The 19,761-nt window shown below is 37.8% G+C and overlaps 1 protein-coding gene across 1 annotated transcript in view; it reads right to left on the bottom strand.

The window, feature by feature from the left end:
* Positions 1-19,761, bottom strand: part of LOC120487651 (uncharacterized) — a 150,252-nt gene that overhangs the window by 39,157 nt on the left and 91,334 nt on the right. Inside the window, exons 48-70 of the mRNA XM_089116627.1 lie at positions 16,657-16,827; positions 14,448-14,639; positions 14,143-14,313; positions 13,772-13,945; positions 13,520-13,690; positions 9,654-9,827; positions 8,947-9,117; positions 8,572-8,745; positions 8,120-8,290; positions 7,791-7,961; positions 7,418-7,591; positions 7,080-7,250; positions 6,700-6,873; positions 6,077-6,250; positions 5,738-5,908; positions 5,354-5,527; positions 4,731-4,904; positions 4,383-4,553; positions 4,050-4,223; positions 3,633-3,806; positions 1,772-1,945; positions 1,451-1,621; positions 1,196-1,363 (exon numbers count right to left, since the gene is read on the bottom strand). Coding sequence (XP_088972753.1) covers positions 1,196-1,363; positions 1,451-1,621; positions 1,772-1,945; positions 3,633-3,806; positions 4,050-4,223; positions 4,383-4,553; positions 4,731-4,904; positions 5,354-5,527; positions 5,738-5,908; positions 6,077-6,250; positions 6,700-6,873; positions 7,080-7,250; positions 7,418-7,591; positions 7,791-7,961; positions 8,120-8,290; positions 8,572-8,745; positions 8,947-9,117; positions 9,654-9,827; positions 13,520-13,690; positions 13,772-13,945; positions 14,143-14,313; positions 14,448-14,639; positions 16,657-16,827 — 3,984 coding nt within the window. The remainder of the gene's footprint in view (positions 1-1,195; positions 1,364-1,450; positions 1,622-1,771; positions 1,946-3,632; positions 3,807-4,049; positions 4,224-4,382; positions 4,554-4,730; positions 4,905-5,353; positions 5,528-5,737; positions 5,909-6,076; positions 6,251-6,699; positions 6,874-7,079; positions 7,251-7,417; positions 7,592-7,790; positions 7,962-8,119; positions 8,291-8,571; positions 8,746-8,946; positions 9,118-9,653; positions 9,828-13,519; positions 13,691-13,771; positions 13,946-14,142; positions 14,314-14,447; positions 14,640-16,656; positions 16,828-19,761) is intronic.

Raw genomic sequence — 19,761 nt, 5'->3', positions numbered from 1 at the left:
ATAAATTGATTCTTATTAAAGCCACTATTAAAGTTCTCCTTGTGTTTTTTTTTTGTTTTATTAACACTAAAGGGATAGTTCCCTCAAAAATGAAAATTGTCTTAATTTACTCTCTGAAGATGTTTTAAACCCGAATAAGTTTCTTTCTTCTGTTGAAAATAAAAGTTATTTTGAATAATGTGGGTAACCGAACAGTTGCTGATGCCCTTATAGTTTTTTTTATAGGTTCTCTCCTGGAAGTTAATGGGGACCAGCAACTGTTTGGTTACCCACATTAAAAAAAATATTGTCTTTTGTGTTCAGCACAAGAAGGAAATTAATACAGGTATGGAACAACATTAGAGTGAGTAAATAATGACTGATTTTTTTTTTTTTGTGAACTACCCCTTTAAGGACAAGCGGCAGTACTATTTATTCCTGTCGCTTTTAGACCAGCACGCGACACGTTTAATATAGACGCATATTATACCAGATATTCTCTCAAATGTTTGCTTTCACTTTAGACATAGCCTGTTTATGTAAACATTGTGTGTATTTAACAGTATTAGTATAATAAGACTCGAGAGATAACTTAGTCCAGTATTCAGGCGCTGTTTGACAGACTTCTAGTGCATGTGAGCGTCGGGGGTTATGCGGTCAGGAAAGCGCACGTTAGAACAGCGCATCAGCGCGTGAATTAAATGTTTAACCGGCAAGGCTTATGCAAATAATGAACTTTTGTGAATTGCAATGTCCCGTACCTATTCATTAACGTGTGATCATGTGTAGGCTACGTCGCGTTGTACAGTTGAGAGACGGAGGCGCCAGAACTGAACTGATAGAATGCACTGTAACACGATACTACGATATTTCTTCAAAAGCAGATCGTGGAGACATTTTAATCGTCCACGATTAAAAATCGTCATATCGCACACCCCTATCTGAATGTACTCGCAACGCGCCACTGACTTTAGACCAGGTGTTTTCTGGTCAGCGGCGCAATTTTTTTCAGGAACTGCAAAATAGCACCAGGGGTTGTTTACGCCGAAACACGCCGACCCGCCCAGGGAGCGCAAGTTCATTCCCTAGTTTGCCGGCGTGCGTCTGTGGAGGGAAAAGCCCGCTTTCCACGGGTGCAAAATCGGAATGATAAATGCGTCGGTGTACGAAGTCATTTGCGGCGGGTCCAAGATAGAGCCCATAATCATCAACTAACCTGAGTCTCTCCAGTTTACAATTCTCTTTCAGTCCATCAGAGAGCAGCTTCACTCCTGAATCCTGCAGATTATTATTGCTCAGGTCAAGATCCTTCAGTTTGCTGCCTGAAGAAAGAACTGAAGCCAGAGCTGAACAGCTTTCCTTTGCTAGATCACACTTACTGAGCCTACAAATAATACAAAATGTTATCAAATGCATCATATTCCTGTGATTTCTGTGGTGTTGAGTGTATCTGATGGTGAAATGTACTCACTTGAGTATCTCTAGTTCACAGACAGTTTTCTTCAGTCCCTCACAGATCTGTTTGACTCCTGAGTCCAGCAGACGGCTGTTGTTCAGGTTCAGCTCTTTCAGGACGGTTTTAGAGGAGAGAACAGTAGCTAGAACTGAACAGCTTTTCTCTGTCTGATCACAATTATTCAGCCTAAACACACAAACACCATAATCTATTGTTCAGTACATATTCAACACACATCAGACTAACAGATCTTCATATCTGCTCACACATGTGCCTGACAGTCTTTTATAATACAGAACAAACAGAAGTTATAATGTATAAATCATGTTGACTCACTTGATTTTCTCCACTTTGCTATGAGAGTCCATCAAGAGAGCAGAGAGCTTCTCTCCATCCAGATCTCCTAATTTATCTTCACTCAGATCCAGTTCTGTCAGTAATAATGGACTTTTACCCAGAACTTTAGTGAGATGGTCACACGCTTCCTGTGCAGCAGCACTTTTCAAAAACCTACAGGAAATAGAAGAGAATTTTAGATCAGTTAGTTTTACAATTGTGAACATGCTGATGATCCACACACATAATGAAGCGTGTAAAGTGGATAACTATAATGTTTGGTGGAATACAATAGAAAGAGCTTGGGAGCACTTCTTCGACTCGGCGCAGTAATATCATCACTCCGGAGAGGGAGAGGATTTTTCACGAGTGATGATATTACTGCGTCGAGTCGAAGTGCTCCCAATCACTTTCTATGGTATTCCGCCAAACATTATAGTTATCCACCAAAAGTGCAACGTTTTATTTTGTCATCGTCCTAGGTCGAGTTACTCTACTCGTGTTACTGTATTTAAATAGGGAAACCGTGGAGGTGTTTGGTCGCTTCTCTGCTTGGATCCTAATGAATTAACTGTGCTAAGCTAAGTGCTAACAAAGTTTTGCCACAAAACAGATCAATTTAGTGCATGCACTGAGATGAGAGAGGTGTGTATCAACTCGTCTTAGTTAAGGGAATAACATTGTTTAATATGAAATAACGGTGAAGTATTCCTTCAATACAATGTATTTATGTGTTGTTCTAGCATATTATACAGGGTTTCCGTTGTCCGGTAATTACCGGACATTGGCCGGGAAAAAAAGGAAGTGTCCGACAAAATTAAATGTCTCCGGTCAAATTGTCCGATTAAAATTGCCCAATAATCCCGCCCCCCTAACACAATCTGAATTAGAGAATAAGCCTAAAATGTATAAAACAAAATTACACCGACCTTTGGCTATGTTATAAAGCAACAGGCTGTACAAATTAAAGAAATTAAAGACAGCACACATACAAGGATGTCAAAGTGACCAATTCAAGCGACCGCTACATTCAAGCTTTCAAAAAAGCCAGGGAACGCTATGTTCAACATCTGATAGATGCCTTGCAAGATCGGTTCCCCGAGGATTGCATGGATCTACTTCACTGCCTCGATGCCTTTCTGAATCCCTCTAGATATCCGCAGACACATAGTGGTAAGTAGGATGATCTGTTGATTTATTATACGGGTCATTCTACAGAAACGTCCCCTTTTAGTATGGCAAGATGTCTTTATTTATTTATTTTTCTAACATTTAAACTTACCTACATGACATTATTAGATTACTAACAATTTAAAATAGAAATAAAAATGTATATTTTTTGTGCATTTATTTAAAGACTGCATGTACCCGTATTTTCCGCACTATAAGGCGCACTTAAAAGCCTTCAATTTTCTCAAAAAACGACAGTGCGCCTTATAATCCGGGGCGCCTTATATAAGGATCAATTGATTAATAACGCTCCGCATTATGAGTGAACTCGTGCTTATGCCCGCTCTGCACGACCAGTTCAACCTCGTATAATCAATAATCAAACCACTGTTCCATGCGCTGCTCGCGCGTCACAGAATGTTCATAAAGCGCTCCCCGTTCAGCGCTCAACGCAGTTAGCTTCGCGCTCCACTCAAATCCCCCCCCCCTCCCCTCACTTTGACCGGCACCATTTTTTTCTAGCGGAAACATTATGATATTTTATTGATTTTTGACATTGCAGCATTGTTGCAGAGAAGTTAATGTTACAAAGTAAAGTTTCTAAATAACCTGATGGTCTTTAATGTACAGCGTTCATCCTTTAGTAAATCACTGAACTCCTTCACTCCTTTAATTTGTAGAAAACACTCACCTCAGTGTTTTCAGTGATCGGCAATAATTCTTTTGTACATTAATGAGCTCCTTCACTCCTGATTGTCCAGGATCATTTCCTGTGAGATCCAGCTCTATCAGGTGTGAAGGGTTTGATCTCAGAGCTGAAGCCAGAGCTTTATAACCTTCTTCTGTGATACTGCAGTCTGAGAGTCTATTTAAAAAGAAATGAAAATTTCTTTATTCTTTGATAGAACACAAATTATCATAATAGCAAATCAACATGATTTAATTGGCATCTACATAACAGCCTACTTTATAGTAACTAAGTAACAGTTCTTATATATTAAAATAAATAGTGATGAAATTTTAGCCTATATAGTCTTTTTAAGTTCATCTAATCAAATAGGATATTAACAAATGTATATTACAAAAATGAAGATTTAGATATACACACTTCAGTTTCTCCAATCTGCATTGTGTATTCTCCAACAGAACACAGATCTTCTTTATTCCAGAGTTTGCGAGTTTATTCTCACTCAGATCCAGCTCTATCAGGTTTGAAGGGTTTGAATTAAACGCTGAAGTCAGAGCAGCACAACCTTCTGCTGTAATACTGGTATTATTGAGCCTGAAGAAAAACAAAACAAAGACAGGAAACATTCTTCAGTTTTTCGCAAAACCTTTATTAATGAACAATGATAACTTTAAACAAGGTACAGAAAATATGACAATAAAATGATGTGAACTATTTTACATATAAAAGTATAAAACAACAGGAAATACTCACATCAGTGTTTTGAGTTTACAGTGTTTATCCTGCAGGAGAGCAGTGATCTGATTCACTCGTGTGTCTCCTAGTTTACGTCCACTCAGATTCAGTTCTCTCAGGAGTAACGGGTTATTACCCACAATTCCTCTCACATACTGACAGGCTTCATCTGCAGCAGGACTCAAAAACCTGCAGATAAGAAGATGAAACAGTAATTAACTAAATTCTCAACATGTATAATGTAACGGAAAGTAGAGAAAATACTGTTAAAACCCTATTTTTAGGTACAATGTCATACAGTTTTATAAATTGTAATATTTTTCTAAATAATTTTCCTGCATTTTATTTATTTTCATCACGTCTCACCTCAGTGTTTTGAGTGAACACTTCTGATCCTGTAGTAGATCATCGAGCTCCTTCACTCCTGATTGTCCAGGATCATTTCCTGTGAGATCCAGCTCTATCAGGTGTGAAGGGTTTGATCTCAGAGCTGAAGCCAGAGCTTTATAACCTTCTTCTCTGATACTGCAGTCTGAAAGTCTACAGAAAAACAGAAGAAAAAACAAACAGTTGTTATTCCTTTTGGAGACACAGATTATCATATCACTAATGGGATTTATGAATGGCTTCTCACAAATTAGACAAATTATGAACAAATTGTTGCCACAGAGTACAAAAACATAAGTCAATATGATGTTTTATTTAAATATTGGCAAAATCTCCCTTAGATATAAATACAATACATGCATTAACCAAAAACTTATTTAATTAAATAACCTAATCTTATTCAATTAATAGTTCACTTAAAAATGAAATTCCATAATTTTTTACGTTTAAAAATGTATTTTCTTCACTAAACACAAAAAGAGATGTTTAAACAGATTATTTGCCTCAGTCATAGTGTACATTTAAAAAATGGTAAAACTTTTTTTTCAGTTCATCTAATTAAATAAACCTTAATAAATGTACATAAACATGTTAATACACACTTCAGTTTCTCCAATCTGCATTGTGTATTTTCCAACAGAACACAGATCTTCTTTATTCCAGAGTTTGCGAGTTTATTCTCACTCAGATCCAGCTCTATCAGGTTTGAAGGGTTTGAATTAATCGCTGAAGTCAGAGCAGCACAACCTTCTGCTGTAATACTGGTATTATTCAGCCTGAAGAGAAACAAAACAAAGACAGGAAACACATTCTTAATTTATTTCTGCCACAATTCACAATACAGTAACAGAAGGATACATTTATATGATAGATCAACTAATTTCAATCCTCAAAAACTCTAAAGAGCAATGACAGTCCTTTATTAGACTTTAAAAATGTAATATAAATATTCTTTTGTAAAGTATAAAATAATGTAAAATACTCACATCAGTGTTTTGAGTTTACAGTGTTTATCCTGCAGGAGAGCAGCGATCAGATTCACTCGTGTGTCTCCTAGTTCACGTCCACTCAGATTCAGTTCTCTCAGGAGTAACGGGTTATTACCCACAATTCCTCTCACATACCGACAGGCTTCATCTAAAGCAGGACTCAAAAACCTGCAGATAAGAAGATGAAGCAGAATTTAAAAAAAAAATGTTTTAACATGATCTAACGAAAAATAACTTGAATATGTGTGTGAAATGGTTCATTTTTTGGAGTAAAATAATCTTTATAAATATATTCCCTGCATATGATTTATTTTGTACTATTTGATCACGTCTCACCTCAGTGTTTTGAGTGAACACTTCTGATCCTGTAGTAGATCATCGAGCTCCTTCACTCCTGATTGTCCAGGATCATTTCCTGTGAGATCCAGCTCTATCAGGTGTGAAGGGTTTGATCTCAGAGCTGAAGCCAGAGCTTTATAACCTTCTTCTGTGATACTGCAGTCTGAAAGTCTACAGAAAAACAGAAGAAAAAACAAACAGTTGTTATTCCTTTTGGAGACACAGATTATCATATCACTAATGGGATTTATGAATGGCTTCTGACAAATTAGACAAATTATGACCAAATTATTGCCACAGAGTGCAAAAACATAAGTCAATATGATGTTTTATTTAAATATTGGCAAAATCTCCCTTAGATATAAATACAATACATGAATTAAACAAAACCTTATTTAATTAAATAACCTAATCTTATTCAATTAATAGTTCACCAAAAAATGAAATTCCATATTTTTTTACGTTTAAAAATGTATTTTCTTCACTAAACACAAAAAGAGATGTTTAAACAGGTTATTTGCCTCAGTCATAGTGTACATTTAAAAGTGTTAAAACTTTTTTTTTCAGTTCATCTAATTAAATAAACCTTAATAAATGTACATAAACATGTTAATACACACTTCAGTTTCTCCAATCTGCATTGTGTATTCTCCAACAGAACACAGATCTTCTTTATTCCAGAGTTTGCGAGTTTATTCTCACTCAGATCCAGCTCTATCAGGTTTGAAGGGTTTGAATTAAACGCTGAAGTCAGAGCAGCACAACCTTCTGCTGTAATACTGCTATTATTCAGCCTGAAGAGAAACAAAACAAAGACACGAAATATTCTTCATTTATTTCAGCCACAACAACAATACAGTAACAGAAGGATACATTTATATGATAGATCAACTAATCTCAATCCTCAAAAACTCTAAAGAGCAATGACAGTCCTTTATTAGACTTTACAAATGTAAAATTAATATCTTTTGTAAAGTATAAAATAATGTAAAATACTCACATCAGTGTGTCGAGTTTACAGTGTTTATCCTGCAGTAGAGCAGCGATCTGATTCACTCGTGTGTCTCCTAGTTCACGTCCACTCAGATTCAGTTCTCTCAGGAGTAACGGGTTATTACCCACAATTCCTCTCACATACCGACAGGCTTCATCTGCAGCAGGACTCAAAAACCTGCAGATAAGAAGATGAAGCAGAATTAAAAAAAAATGTTTTAACATGATCTAACGAAAAATAACTTCAATATGTGTGTGAAATGCTTCATTTTGTTTGAGTAAAATAATGTTTATAAATATATTACCTGCATATGATTTATTTTGTACTATTTGATCACGTCTCACCTCAGTGTTTTCAGTGAACACTTCTGATCCTGTAGTAGATCATCAAGCTTCTTCACTCCTGATTGTCCAGGATCATTTCCTGTGAGATCCAGCTCTATCAGGTGTGAAGGGTTTGATCTCAGAGCTGAAGCCAGAGCTTTATAACCTTCTTCTCTGATACTGCAGTCTGAGAGTCTACAGAAGAGAGATTAAAAAAAAAAAAAAGTTATACAATTAATATCACTTAAAAAATGATATCATAAAAATCATTAAATGTCTTTTCTCGTTAGTCAAGAAAATAATTTGACAAAGGCATGTTTTTTTCCTGTTACTTTAATTCACTACAGTAACTTAACTTTAATATTTAAAACAAACAATGGTTAATTGAACTGACCTGAGTTTCTCCAGTGTGCAGTCTGTATTTTCTAATCCGTTCTGGAGTTTCTTCACTCCTGAATCCTGCAGATTATTGTTGCTGATGTCAAGCTCTTTCAGACTGGAGTTTGATCTCAGGACTGTAGCGAGAGCTGAACAGCTTTCCTCTGTTAGACCACACTTACGCAGCCTAAAATCATGAACAGAAGATGGAGAATTTACAAACACAAAGTGCTTGATGCCAACATTTAGTCATCACTAAAGATTAGTGCTTGTGAGTTCTGTAAGGTTCACCCGATTTAAAATAATTTAAATGACAAATAACATTGTTAGAAAAGTTCAACTCACATCAGTGTTTTGAGTTTACAGTGTTTATCCTGCAGGAGAGCAGTGATCTGATTCACTCGTGTGTCTCCTAGTTCATGTCCACTCAGATTCAGTTCTCTCAGGAGTAACGGGTTATTACCCACAATTCCTCTCAAATACTGACAGGCTTCATCTGCAGCAGGACTCAAAAACCTGGAAACAGAGTAAGTACGTTACATGACATTTCATATGGGTATATTCATAATCTTGTGAAAGGGCCTTTAGTCTTTTCAAAATCTAATTTATAAATGTGTTTTTGATAGTTGAATTCTCTTTTGGCAAAAACTTTAGAATTAAGACTTTTGAGTGCTATTTTAATTTTTAAAAATTTGTATTCATTTTTTATTAATTTAGCTGATGCTTTTATCCAACGCATAATTAATAAATATATTCCCTGCATATGATTTATTTTGTACTATTTGATCACGTCTCACCTCAGTGTTTTGAGTGAATACTTCTGATCCTGTAGTAGATCATCGAGCTCCTTCACTCCTGATTGTCCAGGATCATTTCCTGTGAGATCCAGCTCTATCAGGTGTGAAGGGTTTGATCTCAGAGCTGAAGCCAGAGCTTTATAACCTTCTTCTGTGATACTGCAGTCTGAGAGTCTACAGAAGAGAGATAAAAAAAAAAAAAAAAAGTTATACAATTAATATCACTTAAAAAATGATATCATAAAAATCATTAAATGTCTTTTCTCGTTAGTCAAGAAAATAATTTGACAAAGGCATGTTTTTTTCCTGTTACTTTAATTCAGTACAGTAACTTAACTTTAATATTTAAAACAAACAATGGTTAATTGAACTGACCTGAGTTTCTCCAGTGTGCAGTCTGTATTTTCTAATCCGTTCTGGAGTTTCTTCACTCCTGAATCCTGCAGATTATTGTTGCTGATGTCAAGCTCTTTCAGACTGGAGTTTGATCTCAGGACTGTAGCGAGAGCTGAACAGCTTTCCTCTGTTAGACCACACTTACGCAGCCTAAAATCATGAACAGGACAGAGAATTAATACTTATATTTAGTGATCACTAAGAACATGTGTTTTGGCCAGTGTTTGGTTAATTTAATTGCTTTAAAATAATTAAAAATGTACTTTTATGTAAACAGAGCTGCTGAGAGAGTACATAAAATTACTGGGGGTTTTTATACATAACAAACCATAAAAATGATTTAATTTTCAGAGCTAAGATACATGTGTATACAGTGAAAGTCATGTCAGCATTGTAATACAATAATATCATCAATTCAAAATAACCAAAAATGTAATTATTTAAAAGAGAAAAGGTTGTTGGAGAATCTGTATAACATATTTGTATAACATATATATATATATATATATATATATATATATTTATTTATTTATTGTGTGTGCGTGTTAATTCAAAGAATTAAGTAAAAATTTAAATTTCAGCACCAATGTTTGGTCATTTTTTTTTATGACAATCTAATAAAATGGATATGCATAAATCAAATTTAAATATAACATGCAGAAATGTAGTTGAATGTTAATACACACTTCAGTTTCTCCAATCTGCATTGTGTATTCTCCAACAGAACACAGATCTTCTTTATTCCAGAGTTTGCGAGTTTATTCTCACTCAGATCCAGCTCTATCAGGTTTGAAGGGTTTGAATTAATCGCTGAAGTCAGAGCAGCACAACCTTCTGCTGTAATACTGGTATTATTCAGCCTGAAGAGAAACAAAACAAAGACAGGAAACATTCTTCAGTTTAACACAAAACTTTTTTAATGAACAATTATAGCGTCAAATGCATGTTCTGTGTTACCTACTTCATTGTGTATTTGGTTCTGTCCTGTGACTCAGTTTTCCTCAGTCTGTTTATTTAGTCATACATTCACCCGTGTCCTATTATCACATCAGCTCCCTCATTATGTTTCTAGTATTTTTTTTTTTTCAGTTGGTTGTCCCTTTTCGTCAATGTTAAGGTGTGTTATGTCTGCTTCCCTGAGTTCCTTATCAGTCGGTATCTCTCAATGCAAGTCGTGACAGACGAATAGGAATCTCGTTAGAGTGGCCAATCTACTTCAAGTGTAACTAAACGAGCCAATGAACATTGGTATGCAGTGATTTGCAGCAGTTGCTCTGCCTCACAGCACGAGTATATAATGAGCAGAAGGTGCATTTCATCCTCAGCTTTTTGCTTTGGAGCCGAGCGTTTCATGTGTGCTCTTGTCAGCGAGCAGTGTCTTCTGAACGAGCAAGATCTTCAAGGAGAACCTCTTGATTTCATCAGTGTTGGTGTCATGACGCGGTCGATTTCCTCTTTTTTTTTTCTTATTATTATTATTATTTGCCTTTTCAATGAGCAAAAAAAAATAAGGTAACTGCTTGTAATGGTGCGCTATTCAGAGCGCTAAAAACAAGAGTTAGTGCACACTACAGGCTGCAATTCCCTGTCAGTGTTGCCACGATCTTTCCCCCTTGTGTTTCAGCACAGAGAGAGCGAGTCTCCTAAAAGAGTTTATATGGGTGTGGTTTGTGTCTTTCTATAGAATAACATTCCACCTGTGTGTTTCTGGCTGTGGTTTTTTCCTGTTCTCACTGACGGCCACAATCACAGCCTCGCACACTTGTTCAGACTATGTTTGTGGGTGGTTTATGGTTTCGCATGGGAACACGACCACGTCGACACGCCGGTCATCACTCTTCTTTCTCTGGGAAGCTTGAGTCCCCTCTGTTGTTGGCCAGCCTCTGAGGGTTACAAAGGGCTTCTCCTTCTGGGAAACAACCCCCTAGGGCGCCTCCGCCTCTAGTGTATCACAAGCTGTGCAGCTTCTGGATGGGAATGCTGGTCCTTCTCATGGGGGAACCTAGCGTCGTCATCCAGCTGAGTTTCAGATGTCCATCGCTGATTGGAGAGAGGACTGTTATGCTCTGGAGATTATTGTGATGCTGAGCTTTCCACTGTAATGGCGTTTGCTAATGCTGACTCAGATTCAGAGTTTACAGCCATGCTTTCCCGGGTCTTCTCCTGGATATGCACTGAAAAACTGGGCAGTATGGAGCTAAATAAGCCAAAAGTGCCAAAATCTTCACAGGTTTTTCCCCCTCTCACTACTCTCAATGGTGGGGTGGCTTAATGCATGAGGGTAGTTTTGAGCCAGAGTTGAGCTACACATGTCGACTAACCGTGGTCAAGGTCACTGCGCAGGGCCTCGACCAGATGATGTCGACTAACCGTGGTCAAGGTCACTGCGCAGGGCCTCGACCAGATGATGTCGACTTCGGTGCTCCAGACACGACCCCAGGCAGTTGTGCAAGAGGTCATCAAAGTAAGCTTTCTTGACACTGCCATCTCACAAGGTGGCCTTTTCGACGTCACTCTGGAGGACTGGGCCAGACCAGGAGCTTCTCCCAAAGTACCAGCAGAGTCCCTTGTAGGCCGCCCCTCAGGGCCGGATTAACTATTAGGGCAACTGGGCACTTGCCCAGGGGCCCACAACATCTAAGGGGCCCTGGACACCAGTGGCAATCGGGAGATTCGGGAGTTTCCCAGATGGGCCGGTAGTGTTTCGAGGCCGCGAGGGACCGTTTGATAAAACGGAACGTATGTTTGCACTAAGTGCCTGTCTTCAATGAAAAAAGACGTCGTTCACGTCACAGCTGAAGTGGCGTAGGTCGTAGCGCGCAAAGCACGTGAATCAGCTTTTGATGTGCTTGACGCGAGTTCGAATCCGCCTTTTGGCAAAGTCTCTTCTCCCTTTTCTCTACACATATGAGATGTAAAATGTATAACCTAACATAGGTCTCTAGCGTTATATTTTGCCAACGAACTAAAATTGAAAGCATGATATGGATTTTTGCCTTTATAAAACAGCACAAGACTTCCAATGCATCCTGTTAGTGCTGGGTAAATTAAAGAAAAGTGTGCACTTTGCTCACACGATCATTTCATTTCATTTCTTTTGCAAGTGAAGAAATAAGGACAAAAGTATTTTAATTTTCCTATATTAGTGTAATGTAGACTAAAATGTAGGCTACTTTTGAAATATTCATTTTCATTTATATAGTACATTTATAAGCTTTATGGATTTTACGTCATAGGAATAATTATATAAATAATTTTTACATTATTGTAATAATTGTTTGGGATCCTAAAACACCATTGATAAATGAAATGCAGACTGAGACTCAACTAAAAAGATGTCTGAGCCCTGTTTATTGTCCTGGTACAAATCAATGCGTTTTCTTTGTTCAACGAGCAGTTCATGGGTTGAAGCTCTTAATTTTGATCTGATTTTGAGAGCACGAGATTGATGCATTTAACCTTAAAATGCACAAAATTTTCTTGTGGGGGAGCATGCCCCCGAACCCCCCTAGAGGAACAGTAAATCAGTAAAACTCTAAATGCTATATTAAGGGTCCACCCAACATACTTTTACAAATTCCTATAGGAAAGAACAACCATTTATGAACTTTACTCCATCATAGTTCAACAAGTTAATTTTAAGTCAGTAAAACTGTAAATGCCATATTAAAATGTCCTTGGACAAAATATACATTTGGCCTGCTTAAGCCTACAAGACATTGTGCCCAGGGCCCTCTGAACTCTTAATCCAGCCCTGCCGCCCCTCAGTCTACTCGTTGCCAAGGGTGTCATGCCAGGGGATGGGTCGGGGATCAGATATGTGGATTATTCCATGGCTGCTCCTAAACAGAATCCCATGTCTTTCCCTTGGGCTAAGTCACCCAGTGTCTCATATGCAGTACAACCTTCAGGTTAATCCATATGTATATCTCCACAAAACTCCTTGGGCAAAGAATGTGGTTTCCGCAGCATTCTCCTTCCTGAAGGAAAGAGCACGCTGCTCCAGGGTTATCCAATAATCTCACTGTATGGGTTACCACGGAAAAACAGTGCAAGTCTCTGTGTAAGCCCTCTCCTATCGTGCTTCCAGGCAAGAAGGGACAGGAGGCTTGCATAAGGCACTGGAAGGAGGCAACAGCTGTGGCGCTTTGGAAGGGATTCCTATTCATCAGTAACGACGTACGCCGAGAGTGACCGACTGATAGGGAACGTCTCGGTTACATATGGAGACAGAGCAGCTGCTTCAAATCATTGCATGCCAATGTTCATTGGCTACATTTAGTTACACTCTAGTGAGATTCCTATTCACCTGTCACAACGTACAATTCTGTTCCCTCCTTCAAGGAACGAGAGTTACCATATGTAATAGAGACCATATGTACCATATGTAATAGAGACATTCTCCTGTGGTTTATATTTGGGTTAAAGGCTATTTTGTTTGAATCTTCATCCATGTGCGCTTCCTACTAGCAGCACCCGTGACAGATAATTTTAGTCCATACCAGTTAAATATATTTTACATGTTAAGTTTTAAACCAAGGGAAATACTCACATCAGTGTGTTGAGTTTACAGTGTTTATCCTGCAGGAGAGCAGCGATCTGATTCACTCGTGTGTCTTCTAGTTTACATCCACTCAGATTCAGCTCTCTCTGAAGTAACAGGTTTTTATTCACAAATCCTCTCACATATTGACAGGCTTTCTCTGCAGCAGGACCCAAAAACCTAGAAAGCCATTAGTGAAATAGCATTTCTGTTAATTATTCATATTCATATAATTTTTTGTACTATTTCATCACGTCTCACCTCAGTGTTTCCAGTGAATGGCTAAAGTTCTTTTGTACATTAATGAGTTGTTCCACTCCTGATTGTCCAGGATCATTTCCTGTGAGATCCAGCTCTATCAGGTGTGAAGGGTTTGATTTCAGAGCTGAAGCCAGAGCTTTATAACCTTCTTCTGTGATACTGCAGTCTGAAAGTCTACAGAAGAGAGATTAAAAAAAAAAAGTTATACAATTAATATCACTTAAAAAATGATATCATAAAAATCATTAAATATCTTTTCTCTTGTTAGTCAAGAAAATAATTTGACAAAGGCATGTTTTTTCCTGTTACTTTAATTCACTACAGTAACTTAACTTTAATATTTAAAACAAACAATGGTTAATTGAACTGACCTGAGTTTCTCCAGTGTGCAGTCTGTATTTTCTAATCCGTTCTGGAGTTTCTTCACTCCTGAATCCTGCAGATTATTGTTGCTGATGTCAAGCTCTTTCAGACTGGAGTTTGATCTCAGGACTGTAGCGAGAGCTGAACAGCTTTCCTCTGTTAGACCACACTTACGCAGCCTAAAATCATGAACAGAAGACGCAGAATTTACAAACACAAAGGACTTGATGCCAACATAACTGAGAATCGTGTTTTTGTTATAAGATGTCTTTAACATAATTTAAATCTACAATACAAAATGTACAATACTCACATCAGTGTGTTGAGTTTACAGTGTTTATCCTGCAGTAGAGCAGCGATCTGATTCACTCGTGTGTCTCCTAGTTCACGTCCATTCAGATTCAGTTCTCTCAGGAGTAACGGGTTATTACCCACAATTCCACTCACATACTGACAGGCTTCATCTGCAGCAGGACCCAAAAACTTCAAGACCAGAGTTGTAGTCCTAACAAAAAAAGTGTTTTACTATTCTGTATCCTCTCTAAACCACCATTAAAAAAGTTATGTTTTTCATGTTGTTATTCACTGGTAACATATGTTTCATTAAAATAAAGAATTACAAAAATAAATAATGCATTCTAAAAATTGGTCGATAGATTATTTCTCAAGTAGCCAACTGCACGGCTGAAGTAGTTCCGCATTAGGTTTGTTGTCCGCATTGCAGTTCTATATGACTATAATTAAAATGTTGCTTTGGAATTACATTAAGTGTGAAAATACACTATATAAGTGATTCTCAACCGCTGGGATGCGGATACTTCAGAAAAACACGACTTCTGGAGGACACAGACCCAGCCCTGGCTTTTCACTGTCCCGTCCACGCTATGTGACTGTACAGGGACAGAACACAAAGCCTTTGGACCTGAAACCAGCTCTTAGTCTGGCCTGCAGAATGGAAAGGTTATCTCCAAGCAGAGGATGGCCCACTGGATAGTTGATGCATCACCTTGGCTTACTAAGCAGAAGGCGTGACTTGCTCGCTCAGGACGCAAGTTTACTCAACAAGAAGTGCTGCATCCTCCTGGATGTTGGCACGTGGCGTCTCGCTGACAGATATTTGTAGTGCTGGGCAACACTCAACACGTTCGCTAGATTCTATAGTCTACTTGCAGAAGCGGTCTCCTCCTGTGTTTTCACCTCAAACCAAAATTGCTCCAGTGTCCCAATGGGCAGACCCAGTTGAGTCCCGTCACCCATGGCAGCCAGGCGTGGCGGACTGTCCGGCACCAGGCCTATATTCCACTGTAAACTTGAGAACTGAGTCTAGGCTGGGTGACATATGTGTGACCCTGAGGGGATCCCATATGTGTACTTTTTAACGGTTGCTCATAAACGGAAGCCTGTGTCTTTCCCTTGGGAGAACCCATCTCTTACGAGGTTGTAGTCACCCTAATACTTTCATATGTAGTACAACCCTACAGGGTTAGTCCATATGTATATCTCCACATAACTCCTTCTGGGAAGGATGTGGCTTCCACAGCAGCGTTCCTTTTCCAGTGGAAAGGGCAAGCTTTCCCAGCGTTATCCAATAGTTTAACTATAACATTATAAAAAAATAAAAATAAAATGTATTATATTAATTGACTGGGTTATGCGGAATAGCTGTGATTGACATTCTCTGAGTAAGCCATTTCCCATCGTCCTAGGAGGCTTACTCAGGGCACTGGAAGGAGGCAGCAGTCGTGGCGCTTTGGTAGGGATTCATATTCGTCTGAAAGGGACATTTCGGTTACGTATGTAACCCTCTTTCCTTGAAGGAGGGAACGGAGATGTCACGTCCCATCACCAAACCCGCTGTACCCCACTGTGTGGCCGGGTCACCAGCTCGGCTCCTCAGTGAAAACATGAAGATGCAATGCACCTGCTCCTTCAGGGTTACATACGTAACCGAGACATTTTACATCGTGGCCACGGTATTACTTGGGGTGTGGATTTTATTCGGCTTTTCTTAATATATACTTTTTTTTTGTTTTTATCTGGCAATGCATCAAAGTGTCTTCACTCACCACCATATTTCCTTATGTTGTTTTTAATGCAGAGAGAGACAGGTACACTCAAAGCATCGAGTGGAACTGACGGGAGTCTGAGACAGTTTCCCTTAAGAAAATTAACTGTTTTTTGGGTATTGATTACCATTTGTAAAACCACAACAATACCATAGTTAAACTATATTTTTTTGTAGTAAAACCATGGTTTTGGACACCCAGTTAAAGGGGTAGCTTAAATGACAACAGCTTATGGACTTTTACATGCAAATATTAATCCATAGAAGTGGTAATATGAAAACAGCCCTGGGCAAAAAGTATACAGTATATCGTATATGTGCGTATGGCCCCGACTTCAGAGCTGCTGAAGATAGAGGAAGTACACTGATAGTCCTTTAGTCATTTCAAAGTTTTTATACATTCCTTTTTAAAAGTTTTATTCTCTTCCAGCTGAAAACGATTGCATTTTACACTCACATTAGTGTTTTCACCCGATTCCACAAACTCTGTTGTACATCATCGAGCTCCTTCACTCCTGATTGTCCAGGATCATTTCCTGTGAGATCCAGCTCTTTCAGGTGTGAGTTTGATTTCAGAGCTGAAGCCAGAGCTTTATAACCTTCTTCTGTGATACTGCAGTTTGAAAGTCTACAAAACATGAAACTTGAATTAAATGTAACATTGTGCTTCAAATTAAATGATTAGAAGAATAACTTAAACTGAATCAGAATGATCAGTGCAAGTAGAAATGTTCATCAAATACAATATTTACAAATTGTCTTTTTTAGTTTTGAAGTTTTCTTCCCAGTAGACATGTGACAGTATCAAAATTAAAACATTTAAATACTGTTTGACTTAATTCTCTGTGTCAGGAAGATGAGAAAGAAAAAGCCGAGTTTTGTTTACAGAGGTGCTGTTCCACCAGCGCAATCTACTGTCAGAGAGTGAATTTGCTTATTCATTCATTCAGCTCATCTTCTTCATTCATTTATGCTTCTCTTGGGGTTGTTTACATCAGAGTGAGCATGAAGCAAATTTTAACCAGGTAAATCTAAAAATCTAAATTTATAATACAGAAACTCTCTTTAATAAATTCCAAATATTTTGAAGTGCACACAACAATTATGTGCATGTTCATTACTGTACACTTGCACATCTACTTCCCACTACCCAGTACATTTGGTTTGAGCACTTTATGGTTAATATATTAACAGATAATAATAATAATATTTTTATATTATATAGTGCCTTTCAGAGTACTCAAGGTCGATTTACAATTAAGTACAAATAAACATGACATAGAAACATGACATAGAAACAGAAAAAGTTTTAAGGTGAGTTTTGAAATCGTCTATTGATGAGAGGTCGCAGATGAAATATTAATAATGAAGTATTATTAAGATGGATCTAAAATTTTGATGGCACGGGCGCCTCTGATGTGCGACCAATGAACTATCCCTATGTCATTACGTGATCTTCAGTCTTCCCAGACCTTCGCGGGGTTTAACCAGACAGTTACACGAATTCCACCAATCAGATGCATTAGATGCCGGATTGTGGGTAATGAAGTACTTATCCAAGACATCGTGAATAAAAGGCATTTACCTTAAAACAAGGTTAGTGCCCCGTGAACTTTTGCCGTTTATATGAGCATATACAATCGCTTAGTACAGCCGTAGCTGGTTTTAAGTCTACCATGTATAGTTACGTTTTTATGGCTTATACCACAACTGTCAATGGAGAAATTGTATTGAATTCTAACTTCCGGCACCGGCTGTGGGCTTGTCTGTGATGCTCTATATCACCGTCAGCAGCTGTCCTGCATGTGGGCGTGGTTTCCGCGCAGACACGCCCCCAGCATTTGAGAGCAGAGAATACTGCTCATTTTTACAAGATTTTGATAGCTTATTTTATGTACTTGCCGGCTTTTGTATCATTCAGATTTGTCTGGGTGGCTGATAACACATTTTTCTGTGGTGTGACAAACTCAGAAGCAGTAAGCTAGATCAACATTAGAATAACATACTGATCATATTATAACATTTCATCATGTTGAGCTATATAACATTGATTCGTTTGATGTAATTTGCTCAGCTGTTCAGCTCAGCTTTTGATGCAAAATTCTTACATATTATACCTATAAACACTTTTGTGTATTCATGTTTGACATAATATATTGTTTATAAAACCTAAACTATACAAAATTTGACTTAACTTTAAACATATTTTGTGGCATTTTTGTGTCTACTTTTTTAAAGTGAAAAAATATTTTTAAGTTTAATTTAGTTACTTTATTTTTTTTTCCAATTGTGTAATTTTTTCTTAACAGTAACAAAAATCCTTTAAGATTTCATTTAGTTTTTCTTAGAGAGAACACCACTGTAACGGAAAAAAAATGATAAAGGTAGTTTAGTATCCAGTTCTCATTATTAAAGGATTAGTTCACTTTTGAAAAAACTTTTGCTGATAATTTACTCACCCCCACGTCATCCAAGATGTCCATGTCTTTCTTTCTTCAGTCGAAAAGAAATTAAGGTTTTTGATGAAAACATTCCAGGATTTTTCTCCATATAATGGACTTACATGGGAACCAGTTGGTCGGAGGTCCAAACGACAGTTAATAACAGTTTCAGATGCAGCTTCAAATGTCTTTAAACGACACCAGACGATGTATAAGGGTCTTATCATGCGAAACGATCGGTTATTTCAAAGCTTATTCCAAAAATGTAACTTTTCTAAGGACAAATGCTAGCCTTTCCCCATTCTGTGAGGCGCGTTTGTAACGTCACGTAATACATAATTACGTTCAAAAGGTCACGGGCGACGTAGCCGGAAGTACAGAATCAAAATCGTCCGACATCGTTGTTTTACCTTTTAATTCCTTTTTTGTAAACGGCGTTTGAGTTAGTTTGCACGTTCAACCTATGCGTTCAACTTGTAAACACTGACTATGTACTTCCGGCTACGTCGCCTGTGACCTTTTGAACGTAATTACGTATTACGTGACGTTACAAACGCGCCTCACAGAATGGAGCAATGCTAGCATTTGTCCTTAGAAAAGTTACATTTTTGGAGTAAGCTTTGAAATAACCGATCGTTTCGCATGATAAGACCCTTATTCATCGTCTGGTGTCGTTTAAAGACATTTGAAGCTGCATCTGAAACTGTTATTAACACTGTCTCTTGAACCTTGAACCATCCGGTTCCCATTGAAGTCCATTATATGGAGAAAAATCCTGGAATGTTTTCATCAAAAACCTTAATTTCTTTTCAACTGAGGAAAGAAAGACACGGACATCTTGGATGACATGGGGGTGAGTAAATTATCAGCAAAAGTTTTTTTCAAAACTGAACTAATCCTTTAACTAATAGCTAATTAATAGTTGCCTATTACTAGAATATTGGCAGTTTATTAGTATTTATAAAGCACATATTATTGCCTTTTTCTGCATGATCTCATTCTAAATCCCATAATCCTACCCACACATAAACTAAAACGCTACTACAACTACCTTCCGAACTATTAATAAGAAGTAATTAGGAATTTATTGAGGCAAAACTCGGGCACTTCAGGAAGCAAGC

Source organism: Pimephales promelas, chromosome 10 (genome assembly GCF_988280905.1).
Source record: "Pimephales promelas chromosome 10, fPimPro1.hap1.1, whole genome shotgun sequence".
NCBI lineage: Eukaryota > Metazoa > Chordata > Actinopteri > Cypriniformes > Leuciscidae > Pimephales > Pimephales promelas.
This window is presented reverse-complemented; position numbering and strand designations above follow the sequence as displayed.